General features: G+C 41.1%; 1 protein-coding gene across 4 annotated transcripts; it reads left to right on the top strand.

Moving 5' to 3' along the window:
* The first annotated feature begins 3,697 nt into the window (after positions 1-3,697).
* On the top strand, positions 3,698-16,711 carry C1GALT1 (core 1 synthase, glycoprotein-N-acetylgalactosamine 3-beta-galactosyltransferase 1). 4 transcript variants are annotated; one of them, XM_061350026.1, is made up of 6 exons: positions 4,547-4,643; positions 6,097-6,272; positions 8,606-8,718; positions 10,839-11,078; positions 12,899-13,566; positions 15,926-16,711. In XM_061350026.1, exons 3-6 carry the CDS (start codon positions 8,646-8,648, stop codon positions 16,133-16,135), a joined length of 1,191 nt encoding a protein of 396 aa, XP_061206010.1. In that variant the 5' UTR covers positions 4,547-4,643; positions 6,097-6,272; positions 8,606-8,645; the 3' UTR covers positions 16,136-16,711. The 4 variants fall into 4 exon arrangements, with proteins under 4 accessions (XP_061206012.1, XP_061206011.1, XP_061206010.1 ...); XM_061350025.1 differs by lacking the exon at positions 4,547-4,643 and having other exon boundaries at positions 5,890-6,272; XM_061350028.1 differs by lacking the exons at positions 4,547-4,643; positions 6,097-6,272; positions 8,606-8,718 and adding an exon at positions 3,698-3,823.
* The last annotated feature ends 6 nt before the right edge of the window (positions 16,712-16,717 follow it).

The following is a 16,717-nucleotide window of genomic DNA, read 5'->3' as shown; positions in this document are numbered from 1 at the left end:
AAGGAATTAATTTTTTTTAATGATTAAAAGAATTAAATAACTAGAAGAGTTAGTTTTGTGTTCTAATTCTTACTGAACGATACTTTATCTCTTATCGCAGGTAACAAGGTGGGTATTTCTACTAATTTAACAGGATAATTTCCAGTATTCCAACGTTTTTATTAAGCTTTGCCATTCTCACAGAAATACAATTATACAAGAATGATAGTTTATAGAAGCATTACCTTGAATCTCATTTTAGCTGAACCTCTTTGCTTTTGCCAGAAACAGGTAAGAGACAGGCAAACAAAGGTATCCAACATATCCACAAGCACTGGCTACACTTAAAGCTGTTCTGAAATGCAGCTCTTTTATTAGAGGTTTCATTGTTAGAGAATTCATTATTTTTTTATTATTGTAGGATTTGACATAGAAAATATTTGCACTTGCCTTTACTTTTACGTTGCATGCATATGTCAAATGAACGGAAATATACTTATCTATACAGTAAGATATCAGTAACAAATAGATATGTATTTTGCCTGAGTGCTTAAAGTAGATTTCATGAGGCCACTGCTATGAATAAATCAGTGCCAGAAAGTAAATTCAAGAATGGGAGGCTGACTAATGATTAGCACACTCATTGGTGTGATTTATGCATTAAGAAAATCTCTGGGCAAGGTTTACAGAGTAACACTTGCCAAGAGCTCTTTCTAAAGAGCAGTATGGATAAGGCTGAGTTTTTGGTCCATCCACAGTGCAGCCCTCCAAGGGGATCCCAGCAGAATTCCTAACCCACCAGTCCTCCTGCATGTCTTCCCGCCATCTTCCACAGCACTGAAAGTCAGTGTCATTTTCTGTTCTGTGATACAAAAATTTCAATCCAGTGGGCTGCAACACAGCCCTCAAATTCCTTTGAACTGAAAAAGCCTAAAATAATTATGTCAAAGAATGATCCCTGGCACTGTTTCATCCCCAGAAGTAGAGATGTAGTCCAGAGCATTCTGCAGTAGGCTTTGAGGCAGGTCTGTGAGCAGGATAGAAACTTTGTGAGAATTTTTTTCTTGCAGGATTGCCAGAATGATAGCTTATTGTATTGTCTGATATGAAAGTACAAAGAAATCTCATGTCCTTGGATAAGGAGGAAACAGGCCTCCTTTACTTCAAATTGTTTGCAAGATACAGTGATTAATCCCTTATTCTGCCACTTAAAATATATAACTCAAGTTTTTGGCACACACTGAATACTAACCTGTGAGTTCACAGTGGCTTAAATCAATTATTTGTTGCAAGATCTGGTTAAGACGAGTAGAGATTGTACATTGTTTAAATGCAGACAGTACTTCTGATGTCGCCGATCAGTAACATGCCTTACTACACAGCAGTTCCACTATTGTTTGTGCAAGACATACAGAGAGTGAAGTTCCGTATAGTAACAGGATGTCAGACTTTCAGCCAGCTGATGTTCTTATATGTAAAAGGAAGGTGGTACACTACAGCATGGAGAACCCTCTTACTGCTTTATCATGTTATAATTCACTCCATCTCATGCAGTAATCAAGTATATTACAGTAAATAAATTAATTTTACAGCTTCATATATAGTTCTGCCTCTTTCAGGACACCATAGCACCCAATTTGCATATCCTGTCCCATGTCAGGTGAGCAAAGATGGGGTGGTAAATTGAAAATCCACTCACTTTCCTTACAGCCTTTGTTGTGCTCTAGGAGTTAGGGTAGGCATGGGTAATACTCGTACTTGATCTGGTCCAGTATGCCTGCAACCACAGTTTGTGGGTTCACAGGCTGACATACAATGGGTAATAGGTTCTTTAAAGACGAACAGCCTCCCTGAATCTCAACAGTCAAGTTAATGGGATTTTTTATTTAAGCAAGTAAGGCTGGTCATATGTTTGACTAAATAGGAGTGAACAGAGAACATAAAAGTAGTTTTCAATCAAAAAAATACGGAAATTACTCATCAATATATACTTTCATGGTCTTGCTGATGATCCATAAAGCAATGGCATAAACAGAATCAAGACCATTTATAATTGAACAAAATAGTGAGAAAACAAAATAGTTTTCCATGGAGTATGTAGAATTTGATCTGGTAAAGCTGGTTCTTTGTCAGCCATTAGCATGTAGAAAGCTGTTTACAGAAGGAAATCACAGTTTCAATCACAGATATTTATTAGATAGCAAATTAAATATTTAAATGTTGTATGCGAAGTCAGTGGATTGCCAAATCACAGGCCCACAACAGCTGTTGCATTTTGCCTTCCTCCTTAACTTCGTGTCAGTTTTCTTATTTAGAAACCTGTATTCTTGGTCTCCTGAGCATGGTAATGGAGAGTTGAGAGCAGCAGCTGATCTGCAAGTGGGCTTTTACAGTCCGTGCATATTAAGGAATGCTCTCCTGAGGGCTTAGCAGTGCAGATGCCCAGCCAGGTAGCTCATGAAGACCTACCGAAGTGATGAATACAGGGATTAAAAACCTGCTACCCTGTATTTGCCCTGCACCTTTTGGAAGCATGCAAAAACAGTCTTTTATGTTTAATATGGCTTTTCCCTCCTACAATGGGAAATATCTAATTTTTTACTATATACTGACATGAAGATCAAAGTGATTTATTTCCTTTTAAACCAAACTACTCAAAATTTCATTACATATACACATATGCAATATAGATGGGCCACAGTACTTGACAGCAGAACTTACATCATCCAAGAGTTTTCCAAGAAAAATTGTCTTAGATTCAGCTTAATTATAATGTATGTAATATGTATGCAAGAATTATGTAATCTCATGTGCAATGAGATGTTTTGAAAACTTCATTTGATCTGTTTTAGGATTTTAAGGCATGCCCCTGGACATGGGTGGACAGAACTCCTACCAAAACTTGATGCGAGGGGGAAGAGGAAGGGAAACAAGACGACAGACACCTCCATGATTTTTCAGCAGCCTTTGCAATTTTCATCGTCTTTGTTATTGTTTATAGTTGAATTTCTTACTGCCAAACACTCAAATGTCCCCCCAACAACTATGCTCACCTCACTTTTGCCCCTTCTTCTACGATGAAACTAGCTCAAGGAGATACCATTCACCAAGTTGCCTGTAATTTTTGTTTTCAGGCAGCAGCAAACTGTCAGACGGGGCAGGAAGGGATACTATGACCTTAGCCTTGTGGGACATGTGAGCTTCTTACCGCAGTGCAAAAGCCAGCCTCTCCCGAATGACCTAGGAGGCCAAAAGCAGACACACAGATCTGCAGTTGTGAAGAGGCAAAGCTATGGTTTTGACTAAACCCCTGGACAGGCTGGAGGAAGGAGACAGATAGGGTGCAACATCAAAAGCAGTGTGGGCAGTTACCTCCCTTTACAGAGACCCTGGTTTCCCACAGCATGGACCAGCTTTTGTTTGCACGTACCTGCACACCAGTGCTTTAAAAAAAAATAAATAAACCTCTACTTAACTAACTGCAGAGCTCCGTTAACTACCTGCTGTTTGCAAAATACTGTCCTTTGGTTACCCTGTAATGCAAAACACCTCTGTAATCCTTCTTCATATTCAATAGCCTTTTCCCAAAGAAAAATACCGAGAGAGAAACGTCACGGATGTTAAAAAGGTAGGCAGCATTAGCACAGGGAGATAAGGAATGATTTCAGAGGGCTTGGTTACCTAGCAACGTCCCTTGCAGTTGCCTAATGGTATTTTGGAACCGCAGAAGCTCCAGATCGGCTCAAGTGCAGGGAAAGAGGAGCTGGAAAGCAGCAGCACTCCGCAGCCCGGATCGAGCACACCGCAAGGCTGCTTCCAGGCAAGACCGGGCAGAAGGAGCAAGGTAATGCGATAAACAGGCGGGCGGACACCCCTCCCCGGGGCATTTCTTCTCTAGCCATGCCTGAAGAGGCGGCGAGGGAGATACCGACGCCGAAACACTTCACCACTTGCAAACCTTCCAGCGGCCAAGGGGAGGCGACGCTCCTCCTTCTCCTGTCTCCCCCCCGCACGCCCTGTACCATGTTTCTACCACATGGAGAGCCCTCACCGACGAACCCACCAGGTACTGCGGGCGGGCCGGCCGCAACAACCCTCACGCTGCGGCTGCGTCCGCGTCCGCGTCCTGAGGCACCCACCTGGCGGTCTCCCCACACGGAAGGCATGGGCTGTACTTGGGGCCTGGCCCGGCGACGTGGCCGCGCTCCCGGCAGACAACCGGAGGGGGGAACACACGAAGGGGCAGATCACCGTCCCCAGCGGGGTACCACGCTCTGTCGGTCAGGGCGCTCTCCTCCTCCCCAGCCACCAGTCGTGGCGGCCGCCGATGACACACCAAAACGCACCAGGAAAACCGAACTGCCACGCGGCAGTGCCAGCGTGGCGGCAAGGGTTAAAATGAGAGCGGCGGGCCCGGCCACGCCCCCCACGGCGCTCCCAGCCAATGAGCAGGCAGCGGGGCGGGCGCCGGTCCGGCTCCCGTTCCGGTCCGGGGGTGCGCGGCGCGGCGCGGCGCGGGGCTGGCGGGATGGTGTCGCCGCCGCCGCCGGTGGTGGGGGCGCAGGTCCGTGGGCTTGGCAGCGGCTTCCCGTGCGCGCGGCCAATGGCTGCTCACTGCGGGCCGCGCGGCTGAGCGGGCGCCGGGGCTCCGCCGGTTTGACGAGGTGAGGGGCGGTGCTGAGGCGGTGGGGCCCCGCGCTGGGCAGTTGTAGGGGTGAGACCGTCGGGCAAGGCCTCTGGGGGCACTGCCCCATCTGGGGAGGAGGCATTGAAGGAAGGTGCCTCTCTGAGGTGACCGGGCGGGAGGAGGTGGTCGGGGCGGTGCGTGTCGTCTCGGCGGCGGCGAGAAGGGTGCCCGCAGGAGCTGCGGTTGCGGGAACAGCAGGTGCTTGGCTGGGAAGGAGAGGCTCTGGAGGGAGAGGCCTCTGCTTGGAAGAGAGCGGGTCCCGGCAGAGCCCCGGTGGAGGGAGCGAGGTGGTTGTGGAGGGCGAGTTGCTTGCTGTTCCACACCCTCCGCCTCTGCTCCTTGTAGCAGGGACTTCCTGGACTGACGTTGCAGTTCTCTAGTAAGCACTGTTAGTAGAGGTCTAGAAAGCCATTCTTTGGACGTGGTAACTTGTTGCTACGGGAGGGTTGTCAGGTTTTGGAATGAGGAAGGAGACTGCAGGGTGTCTCTTCCATCTCACCTGTGCTGTGGTTTGTTACATGTCTTGTTTCAATGCTATCATTGGCCACCCATACCAAAATACCTTATTTTGCTGGCTATGCTTTGTGGTAGAACAACCAAGAGTTTTTGATGGTTAAAGATCTTCTCCAAAGAAATGCCTGAAACAGTAGATATCCTCTCTCCCTCCCCCCCTTCCCCCCCCAAAAAAAAAAAAAAGGACGGGAAAAATGTAGTTTATCCTTAGTGGATAGGAAACTGCAGCAGATGCAGACAGTATTAGCAAATATACAACTTTTGCTTCTTCATTTTAGAAGCATATGAATATGCCCGTGTAAAGCTCCTGGAAATAATGGGACTCAGTGAGCAGAAGACCTTTCTGGGCATTGCACATCTAACCGTGTTTTCTACATTCTGACTTCAGTTATTCGGACGTGCTCTTTGACTGGTGAGGGTGTGGTAGTGGAGATCAGTTTCACTGGTAATTATGCAGCTGTTCAAGGACGGTTTGCATTCTGTATCATGCTGAGGCCTCAGGGCTTCCCCATCACTTGTGAGGGATGTGAGGAAGAGCCAGCAGTGTGTGTAGGCTAGCCTTGTTTCTCATAGTTAATTTATCAAATCTTTAAGTGATTATGGACTGGTACTGCAAAAAGCATGTGTAAAATATTTAGAATTATTTTGTAAATTTCAGAATCTCCAGATTTGGTAGCTTGCTGTTTTTTTTCTTTTTTTTTTTTTTTTTTTGGCGTATTTTCTCTGAAAACAAATTCAGAAAGTTACATAGTTTGAGTTTATTTAAAAGTATTAATTTTAAAGGGCTTTTTTTGTTTTGCTTTGAGGGGTGGGAATGAGGCAGCTCCAGTATCCTATTATTCCTATTGCATGGGGATTTGGGGATTCTTTAAGTTTCCTTTGGCTTAGGAAGGTGACCTTAATCCTTGCTGGAACAGCTACCAGAGTGAGGACGGTATTCTGATCAATGTGTTAAAAGGCTCATTGCAGGACTGCACAGAGAGGTACAGCAGGGATGGGAGGACCCCATTAGTCTCATCAGAGGAAGTAGCCCCAGGTTTGTCATTGGAGAGCTGTCAGTCCCATTGCCCAGGTGTGGCATGCATCAAAATAAGTCAACAGAAAGGCTCTCTGGAACATCTTGCAAGATTAAGGGGTAACTGCCTACAGAATATGGGACATATTATAGCGTGCAGGAGAAGAGCATCTTGTGACTGTACAAAACTTATTTTGGGATGCTTACGGGATGGACTAAAATGAGGGAGTAAGGTTCGCTGAGCCAGAACAAGTATGGGAAAATAGAAGGGTAAGGTGATAAAAGGGATAAGGGGATAAAGGGCCTGGTTGATTGTGAACAAGTGGTTGGTCACTATGTTTGGCCATGTGCTGTGCCAGATTACCACAGCCTGGCTTCTTTTCTCATTAAGCTTAATTTCTCTTTTCCTGGATAAGAGGGCTCTGCGCTATATCCATACTGAGGAATAAGCACCAACAACTGGAGTGGTAACCGAAGTTATAGGGACCTTTGTATCTGATGTGCCAGAGTGAGGGAGGGCAGCTGCAGTGGAGACTGTAAGTCACGGTGGCTTATGTGTCTCTTAAGTGTGAATAATTGCGGAGAGCAGAGTGCATGCATTTTGTCTTGGCAAGCATGCCAGTGTGTGATTGCTAGTGAATAGCATGTCTGGCTAGCCAGTAAGTAGGGTAAGACACTTGGGAGCCAGGTTTTGAGGCAGCTGTAAGTGTGAGACAGTTACTAGTGAGATCATAAGGTCTCCAGTTTGGCAATATGAGAGTCCAGGAGGTCCAAAGCAGCTGCCAGAGGGACTGTAAGATCTGGGGGTTGTTTTGGAGCCTCATTTGCATGTGTGTTTCTGAGCAGGGCAACTGGAGACAAAAGGATCCAAGGGCCAGTTACTGAGTGGACTGAATGTCTAAGGCCATTTGCTGGGGAGCTGTGGCATGTCTCTGGGTGCGACATGTGTGTATCTATGTGAAGGGGGTTTGTACCAGCAACTGGAGTGGGACTCTTCGAAGACTGAGGATGCAGTGGTGGTTTCTGGGTAGATTGAGTGTCTGAGGCCAGTACAGTGGATCCTGCCACTGTACACACTGTACACACGTGTGTATTTCCATTAACAGGCTTTTATCCTAATCAGCTGGGGAGAGGAGCAGCATAGGCCTGGCCCATGTCTGTGTTTGCACAGACACTGGTTTCAGTTGTATTGATCTGTATGTTCAGACATCTGTATGTGCATGTTCATATGTGCAACTCTGAGAACAACATCCTCAGCCTTGTCACTGGCTGTATCTGGGGACATGGAGTTGCAGCTGCCTGGTCTTTATTAGGCTGCCAGTTTCAGCAGCTTCTAACACAGAAGAAATACTTTTTCTGTAAGTTTGAAGATGTAGATTCACAAAACTTGGAGCCACATCTACAGTGACTTTTATGTTGTGATACAATGTTAGAATATTTGTTGGTCTGGCCAATGTGAATAGGGCTGCCTACATGAATATCTAAATACATATATATGTTTAAGCTGCCATGATAGGGCAGTGGAGCATAAATTAAACTTAGACCTAGAATTTTGTTGTAGATGTTTTTTAAAAAGCATTTGGTTTTTTTTTTAAGTGAAGTGAAGTAAAAATAGAAATATGAAAAAAATTTCTTTTAGTCACCTGGTAAGTTTTGTATTTACCTTTTCCCTCTGTATGTCATACAATCATAGGATCATGGAATGGTTTGTGTTGAAAGGGACCTTTAAAGATCATTTAGTCTGATGACCTGCCATGAGCAGTGGCATCTTTCACTAGATCAGGTTGCTCAAAGCCTCATCCAACGTGACTGTGAACACTTAAATGTTCTGTATGTTGTGGCCCTCAATAAACCCCTGTATAGAAAAGAATGTCAATAGAAAGTCTGAGTGGGGATGCTTATCATACTAAGAAATTACTTTCCTTATAGGTGTTTTCTGATTCTACTATAATGCTATAGCACAGTTACTTTTGCTGGCAAGTTAAAAGACTCAGGTCAAATATAAGGATAACACAAAAAAAATGAAGATTTCTGTTCTGTTTACTGTTGGAGTTTATAAGCATATGGCTACACAAATATGTATATGGTAGTCCAATCTGTTTATATAAAATCGATATAATGATGGATTATTTTAGATTGAAAATGGTAACTAGTGATATTTCATATCAAATATCAAGTACAGCTTTGGCATCTGTCCCAGTCTGCTTCCAGAAATCCTCTTTGCTTCTGGAATAATGACAAATCAACTTCTGATTTCCAAATGTGATGAATGCACTTTTTTCTCTTTTAACGTTTCCAATACACTTAAAGGTTTTTTTCCTAAAGAATCCAATTTAACATAATTCTGTAATTTAATAAGCAGCAGTTATTTTCATGTGTTTATCTAATTTTTTTTTTTCTCTCCAAGCAAGAGTAATTTTGACAGGTGTTAGAGCAGATAACTGAAATTGTATGGCAAAGAGGTGCCCAATATTGGAAAGTGGAACAATGGGGACTTTTTATTCTAGAAGGTGCTGCAGCTACGGTGTGTGCCTGCATGAGTTTTTCTTTTTTTTCCCCCTTTTAATATGCAGAAGGAAAGCATTGTTGTATTCTGGACCTCTGCCTTTGTGTACTGCAAATTTTATGGGAATTTTGTGGTGGTAGATGGCAAAAGTGAAAGCAAAAAACCAACAGTTTTAGTAGAGTGAATACTTTTCAGCATCATAGGCTGCTTGTGTGTGTAGATTTTTCCTTCAGTGTTGGTTTTTGGTTAGTTGGTTGGTTGGTGGTTTTGGGCTTTTTGTTTTTTGTTGTTTTTTTTTTTTTTGAGGGGGGTAGGGCACCTGATCTACGTCTCATGTTTTCTTCCCAAGTTAGTGGCATAGAATGCAATAGAAATAAAGCTGGAAACAAGTCATTTTTTCAAGGCCTGGGTTGCAAATGATAATACAGTCAATTCTGTACTTTAAGATGTGATGTCTGAAGGCAACTGTTAGTCTCCAGCAAGATGTAGTACTGAATTGAGGGAAAACAATATATGATTAAAAAATTGTATAGTGTGCTTTTTTATATTAAAGAAGTATAGCTTCTTATCAACCTCAGTTATAATTATGTGATTTTGATACAACCTTTAAGTTTCTTGATTTTTATTTTGTGCTTCAAGTTGTGTTTCCAGTTTTCTTTCCTTTTTCTAGCAGCATGGAAAGAAAAGCATATGTTAGAGCTGCTTCACTCTCAAATGCTTTAGATCTACATGTGCGCAGTAAATCTGATGATTTCTGAAAGTACCACCCTAACAAAACACACACCTGCTTTCTGTCCTCTCTGCTGTCTGTTCAGGAGAGCGCTCAGACAGGGAGCTGGTATTTGGAGCGTGTGTTACTGCAAAGTGATTTATGAAGCTTGCTCGGGGACAGTCTTTTTCCAGTAGACTATACGTAGCCAATGAGAGAAGCGGGTGCAGGCTAAATGAGTTGTTTTGGTGGCTGCAGCTCTTCAGATCAATATTTTTTATTGATGCTCTGTGCATTCCATAATTTTCTTTTTTTGGCTCCCTAACTAACTAAAGTGGGTTCTGCCCATAGACATTAAGAACAACTCTAATGGAGGGAACATCATCAACTTGTTTGTAAGGCTCTGGCTTGAATCCAGTATATATTTAATGGCCCATGTTTTTATAGTTTAGTCATGAATTCTTAGAAAATATCTCTACCCTTTGCAAAAATGAAAAGGCCTCAGGCCTCAACAGCCTGAAATTGGTTTGCCTGAAAGTGTTTAATAAATAAAACCTCACACCTGTTTTGCATGTATAAATCTCACTTTATGCAGGCGTATATGCAGATTTGTTTGATTTTATAAAAATGGTCAGCCAAGTCCTTTGGTTTTTGAGGAGAAGGGGTGTAGTTGAGGTGGAGGTTTTTGCTTTTTGTTACTGGAATACAAGGGGTTTGATCTGTAGATGAGGCCCTGAGGCTGAGGCGTTTTGTTCTCCTCTTTAAGAATGGGTTTTTCTGCATGAAAATTCAGATGTTGTCTTACTCTTTCTTCTGAAAGTGTGTCCTCAATACTTCCTAAAAATGGAAGGAAAACTCCCCTACTTTGAGAGTAGATTTGCTTTTATAACTCTTGAAAATCTGCAGGTATTCGACATCTCTTAAAGAATTCCATAACTTCTGCAGTTTAGGTACATCCCAGGTCCATATTGTATATGGACCTGTAGATTGCCTTTGATCTTCATCTTTTGGCTTTGTATTACATTATAATGTAATAGGTATAACATTTTAAAGCATAGGTTTCTTGGAATGAAGAGAATAAAGAATTGAAAACTTATAGTGCAGTTTATAATTAAGAGATTGTACTTTAAATGTATACATTCTTGTATAAATATGAAAGGGTTTTGTGTGTACAGTCACTATAGTGATTATAATTTTAAACTAAAGAATGATAAGCCCTTTGCACTAAATTTATCAGTGGATTTACAATTTTGTATGAATATTTGCATTGTTCTAGTACTTAAACCCCCAGGGAAGCCCAGGGGAGCTGAATCTGAGCTAGAATGGAGATCTCTGCTTCCAGAGATTTAGTCCTTGATTTCTTCCTATAGATTTGATTTCTGTGTTAAGCAGCTTTAAGTTTAATGTATTTTTCATTTGGTTTTGACAGTGCATTACCTTCAGGAGATGGCCTCTTCCAAGTCTTTGATGAATCTTCTAACCTTCACTTTTGGATCGGCAATAGGATTTTTTGTATGCTATCTTCTGTTTAGCATTATACTAGAAGAACAAGTAAAGATCCAGCCTCATGTCCTTCACAATGATCCGCATGGTCAGCACTCATCAGATACCGATAGCAATCAGCTGCAAGGGCAAATGAATTTCAATGCAGACTTTGGACAGCATAAAGGTATTTTGTTGCGCCTGACTAATTGTATAATACGCTCCCTTTTCAAGCATGGCAAAGTGTTACTTTATTCACTGCCAAGAGTTTGTATGCACCTTTTCTTTCACTTTCCCCATGTTCAGGTTACCTCTAAATAACTTTGTTCTCCTGAGGTCCAATGACTAGTGGTTTTCTTTGTTTACGTTTTTATTATAGTAGTGGTTTGGTTTTTTTTCTTAGAGTTCAACTGTTTGTTGAGCTTCTGTATCTAGACTTGTTTGAAGCAGGAGCTTCTCAAATGAACTATTGACATCAAATGGTGGTTTTGCTAAGCAGATGTATTTGCTAGCATTGTAGACATGCCTGAATTGGTTTTTAGCTTTATGGAGCTACTTTTGGACCACCTCTAACTTTTGAAATAGCCTCTTAGATAAAACCGTAACAAAAACCCCAACAAACAAACCCAAACCAAATCAGAAATCAGAAAATCACTTTTTTACACAATTAGTAAAATTTGGGATGGTGGGGTGGTCAGAGGGGGTCACTGTAGGCATTGTTTCATTGTTTGTCAAGCTGATTATGCAGCAGTCGTAGAACAATAGAATCATAGAATGGTTTGGGTTGGAGGGGAACTTAAAGATAGCCTATTTCCACCCCCCCCCCCGCCATGGGCAGGGACATCTTCCACTAGACCAGATTGCTCAAGGACCTGTCCAACCTTGTCTTGAACACTGCCAGGGATGGGGTAGCCACAGCTTCTCTGGGCAATCTGTGCCAGTGAACAAGCACAGGTTGCTGTTGCAGTCAAAACCAGAGAAATGCATCTGAGTTGGGACAGTTTGGATAAGAAAAAATTCACTTTAGTGCATTTGCTGAACATGTTAATAAGTGATTTGCTATTTAAATATATTTAAACTACAAACTTCATAAGTTTGTGAGTGTTTCACATGTAACTGTAGAGCATTGTTACAAAGAAATCTGATCGGTTGCATAAACAGGAATATTTTAGGACAAGTTACGCCGATCTTACTTGCCATGGAATTTTCTTTTACATGAGTTACAATTGCTGTGTATGTGTCAAGTGAAAATGATTCTTTGAGGGAAATGACTGCTTTGGCAGCTTGTCAAATATTATATTATGTGCCTCAGATTACTGTGTCTGTTTATTCTGTTGGATTGTCTGCAAATAAATACATTTAATCACAAGAGTAATACTAGTTTCAAAGTATCCTAACTTACTTAATCTGATATTTTACAAATAAGATTTAACTTGGTTTGGTGATAAATTCTTTCTTTCTGGCTCACCATGTGCTTTTACCTTCAAAAATATATTGCTGGGTTTTATTAGTTAACATGACTCTGTACAACAGACCTTACTAGCTTTTTGACCTGTCTGTGCTGTAATCGTGTTCACTGTGAATGACAAAAATACTCAGCTTTTTAATTTTCAGTAATCCTCCAACACCATAAAAAACTTGTCTCCCAACAGTATTTATGTACAAATCAAGGTTTTCTAAAGCCTGTTTCCTGAAGAGATACCTATTCCAGTCTGGCTTTTATGCTCTTGTTTATCTGTTAAGTTGAATCATAGAATAGTTAGGGTTGGAAAGGACCTTAAGATCATCTAGTAACTTTAAAAATTTTAGTTTCTGGGTTTGGGGACTCTTGTTTGCTTTCTTTTTAAATATGACATTAATTTCATTACCTTTTACATTTGGAAGCAAATGCCTTTTCTCTCTCTGCATCTCTTTTCTGATGTAAAAACAATGTCTAGGGGATAGGCTGTTCTTAGTTTGTTTTGCAATCTAATATTGTCCTGGAACTTTTCTCTTCTTTTTTATTAGATGAAAATAAAAATATTGCAGAGGGACTGTATCAGAAGGTGAAAATACTGTGTTGGGTCATGACTGGACCTCAAAATCTAGAAAAGAAAGCCAGGCATGTTAAGGCCACTTGGGCCCAACGTTGTAATAAAATACTTTTTATGAGCTCCGAGGAAAACAAAGACTTCCCAACTGTGGGCCTAGAAGCCAAAGAAGGCAGAGACCAACTGTACTGGAAGACTATAAAAGCTTTTCAGTATGTGCATGACCATTATTTTGATGATGCTGATTGGTTTATGAAAGCAGATGATGATACATATGTTATATTGGACAATTTGAGATGGCTTCTTTCAAAATACAGTCCTGAACAGCCAATATACTTTGGAAGAAGGTTTAAGCCTTATGTGAAACAGGGCTACATGAGTGGAGGAGCAGGTTATGTTCTGAGCAAAGAAGCTCTGAAGAGATTTGTTGCTGCGTTTAAAACAAACAAATGCTCTCATAGTTCTTCAATTGAAGACCTCGCACTAGGAAAATGCATGGAGATCATTAATGTGGAAGCAGGAGATTCTAGGGATACAAGTGGTAGAGAAACCTTTCATCCCTTTGTTCCAGAACATCACTTAGTCAGAGGATACCTGCCAAAAACATTCTGGTACTGGAATTACAATTATTATCCTGCTGTAGAGGTAAGTCCTTAGGAGCCTGGTACCCATTTTATGAAGTACATCTTACGATGTGTGAATTAGAAGTTTAGTTGTTGCTCAATATGTACTTTAGAAAAGAAGATTTTGTTGTGATACCCTGTGATGCACCTGTGTGTAGATGTGTTAAATACAGTAATCAACTCAAAGTCCATGCTAAGAGCCTAATGTTGGAAAAGAGCTAGTGAATTTTAAATTATTATTGCTGGTTTGCTATGTTCTGTGGACAGCAAAAAATGATGAAACCTTTTTGACATGTTTGCTTAGTGTCACCACTGCTACTTTCCTTGCAAAGTTACTGTTCTGTTTCGATCTCGCATGTCTTGCACACAGTGTCCCTAGTTTCTCCTTCACCCATCCAACTAGCAGTGTGCAGTGAGACTGGTGGGGTCAGTTCCAAGGTGTATGCGCTCACTGCACAGAGCTGGGCCTAACAGTGTTAGTTACATTAGTTACATTGAAGCCTGCTGAAAGGGAAGGTGGCACTGATGCACCTTTATCTTCTACCCAACAGCAAACTTTGCATAGAACCTGTAGAACTAATTTTGGGACTCATTAGTGATTGTAGTTGGTTAATGTTGTCTAAGAGAGTCCCAAATTACTCAAGGTTCTGGTGGGTAATGGTAAAGTGAATTTCACTGAAAAGATTTCAGAATAATGAACGTTGCCTAGAAGTGAAATAACAGCATGATCCAAACAAAGAAATATTATTAGATTTCCTTGTGTAGTTGTACTGGACTCTTGTCTCCCTTCTGTAGAAGTGGACGCAAGCATAAGAGCTGGCAAAGTAAGTTCTAAAAAATTCTTTTGTTGTAGCAACAGAAGTAGTATTTACAAAATGAAAAATTTTTACTGCAAGAATTTGTATTCATATCTAAAATCTATGGTTTAAAAAGGAAAAAAAAACCCCAACCAAAAGGTGTGTGTGGGAGCAGGGGGCTACTTAAAGCAACCTGAAGGTATTTTGCATTGTAAATTTTGATCACAATCACATACTCATAGAATAGTTACGGTTGGGAAGGACCTTAAGATCACCTAGGTTTCTTCTTAAGATTATAATTTCACTTTTAAAGGTATTATTTTTCAGCAAGCTTTGAGATGAGCATAAGTAGCCAAAATCAAGGATAAGATGTAGAATTTCTTACACAGTAAAGTGGGGGGGGGGGGGGGGGAGGGGGAATCTAGCTCTGTACCAGATTCTTTTCATTGTAAAGCATTTATTTTTATATTTGTATTCAGTGCCTAGAGCATTTCTGTAGTTTAAACCAGCTACAATAACGTATTTAGTGTGTCAGGATGCAGCAGCTTTAGCTACGGTTGCTCTTCACGGGTGGCTGAGCTGTGGGCAATTATAAGTGATGCAGTGGTGGTGGAGATCCATAATGGAAATCACATATTTGATCCTGTCCTATTGTAGTTGTGTTTGGATAGAGACTACTTTGTCTGGTAGCAAAACCATGGTATATTGATCAAACTTAATAAGCATTGAAAGAATAACAGTTGTGTAACAATTGCTCACTTCAGTGTCTTTTAATGTTTTAATCTTAATTCTAGTTAGAATTGGAATATTAACAGCTCTGCAACCAAACCTGATGAACAGCCCCCTCCCAAAATATCTTCCAGAAAAGTGTTCTCAAAGCTGAATTTCAGCTAGAAAATAAAAGTTGCAACAAGTGTGTTAATTAAGATCTTTTAGTTCTTAAAAATGCTTAAGAACATGAATCATAGAATCATAGAATAGTTAGGGTTGGAAAGGACCTGAAGATCATCTAGTTCCAACCCCCTGCCATGGGCAGGGCAATGAAATACTTAAAGAATAGTTCCAACATGATTCGTTACAACTCTCTGTCTGTAGGAAACTAGATACTGACGGTTTGCCAAACTCTGTAATGTGTGAACACACACACACGCAGGTGCATGCACGCACACATTTGGCTTGCGTGCTCTGAGTGGATGCTATCATGAGTATCGTGTATGCATTGTTTCATATGGAAGTGCAGTGCCTTTAGACCTGCTCACTGCCACTTGGTTTTGTTTAAACACTAATATAAAAAGCAAAGTATGGAAAAGCAAAAAAACCCCTGATGTTATTGAGAGCAGCTAGTTATTTTACCTGCTTAGTTACAGAAACCAAAGACTGTTTAACTTTTATTTTTAAAGGATGCTTTGGCTGATGTTTGATACATTTTGCTTCCCTGACAGTATGTTTTGAAGTATATATGTGACTGATGATAGTAAATTTCTTACCATGATGTCAAGGATGCTTTTGAATTCTTATTGGGTCTTTAATTCAGGGCGTGCTTTGCAGTTTTAGCTGATGACTTTGACTTGGTTTGTTTTTTAGGGTCCTGGATGCTGCTCCGATCTAGCAGTTTCATTCCACTATGTTGATTCCATGACTATGTATCAATTGGAATATTTGATTTATCATCTCCGTCCATATGGGTATTTGTATCGGTACAATCCTGATCCGGAAACCAATCCAGAAGAGCAAAGCAAAAATGAAGCACTGGAGGATAATCAGAAGCTAAAGCAAAAAGTGACTGAGAGTTAATTAGACTTTGAAGAAAACAAAAAGAAGTTAGTACAATAAGTAGGTAGGAGTCTTCTCAAACTCCTGCACGAAGCTTGTGGACTGAAATTACTGATAGTGATTCTTATTTAAAAAATCACATCGGCAGTGCTGCCTGTCGCTGTGTACAATAGAATCTGGTGCTGGCTCTGACTGTTTGGGATAGTGTGACCTTGCTGACCTGCTCAATGAAGATTTAGGGCTCTCAAGCTGTGAAACAGGAGGTTGTTCTGATACATTAATACCTGGAAGAATTTGTGTGAAACTCATAGTGGATGGCTTCAAAGATAGTCAAACAGTATTTCTGTTCCTTTTTCTGTTCTCCTTTTCCTTCCAGCTGTTCTGTTAGGTAAGTTCTAATGGTAGAAAGTAGAATCTGCATAGTCAAATACTTGATGATGGCTTTCTCTAGTATTCTCAGTATCTTGAAATTAGTTTGTGTACCTTGTCCTACAAGGGAGATGAGTGAAAATAGTCTGCTTTGCCTTAATGGCAGACTGGCTAGTATGAATAGGCAGAGATCCACCCAAACGATTAATCTTGAGTTGTTTCAGAAATGGAATT

Source organism: Neopsephotus bourkii, unplaced genomic scaffold (genome assembly GCF_033783945.1).
Source record: "Neopsephotus bourkii isolate Nb327-2 ecotype Australia unplaced genomic scaffold, CSIRO-AGI_Nbou_v1 NB_479, whole genome shotgun sequence".
NCBI classification, from domain to species: domain Eukaryota; kingdom Metazoa; phylum Chordata; class Aves; order Psittaciformes; family Psittacidae; genus Neopsephotus; species Neopsephotus bourkii.
This window is presented reverse-complemented; position numbering and strand designations above follow the sequence as displayed.

Excerpts from the sequence above, each read along its gene's own strand:
- C1GALT1 (XM_061350026.1), top strand. The coding sequence starts at position 8,646 with ATGGCAAAGAGGTGCCCAATATTGGAAAGTGGAACAATGGGGACTTTT. Across the intron at positions 11,079-12,898 it reads AGACTTTGGACAGCATAAAG|ATGAAAATAAAAATATTGCA; the intron begins GTATTTTGTTGC and ends CTTTTTTATTAG. Across the intron at positions 13,567-15,925 it reads ATTATTATCCTGCTGTAGAG|GGTCCTGGATGCTGCTCCGA; the intron begins GTAAGTCCTTAG and ends TTTGTTTTTTAG.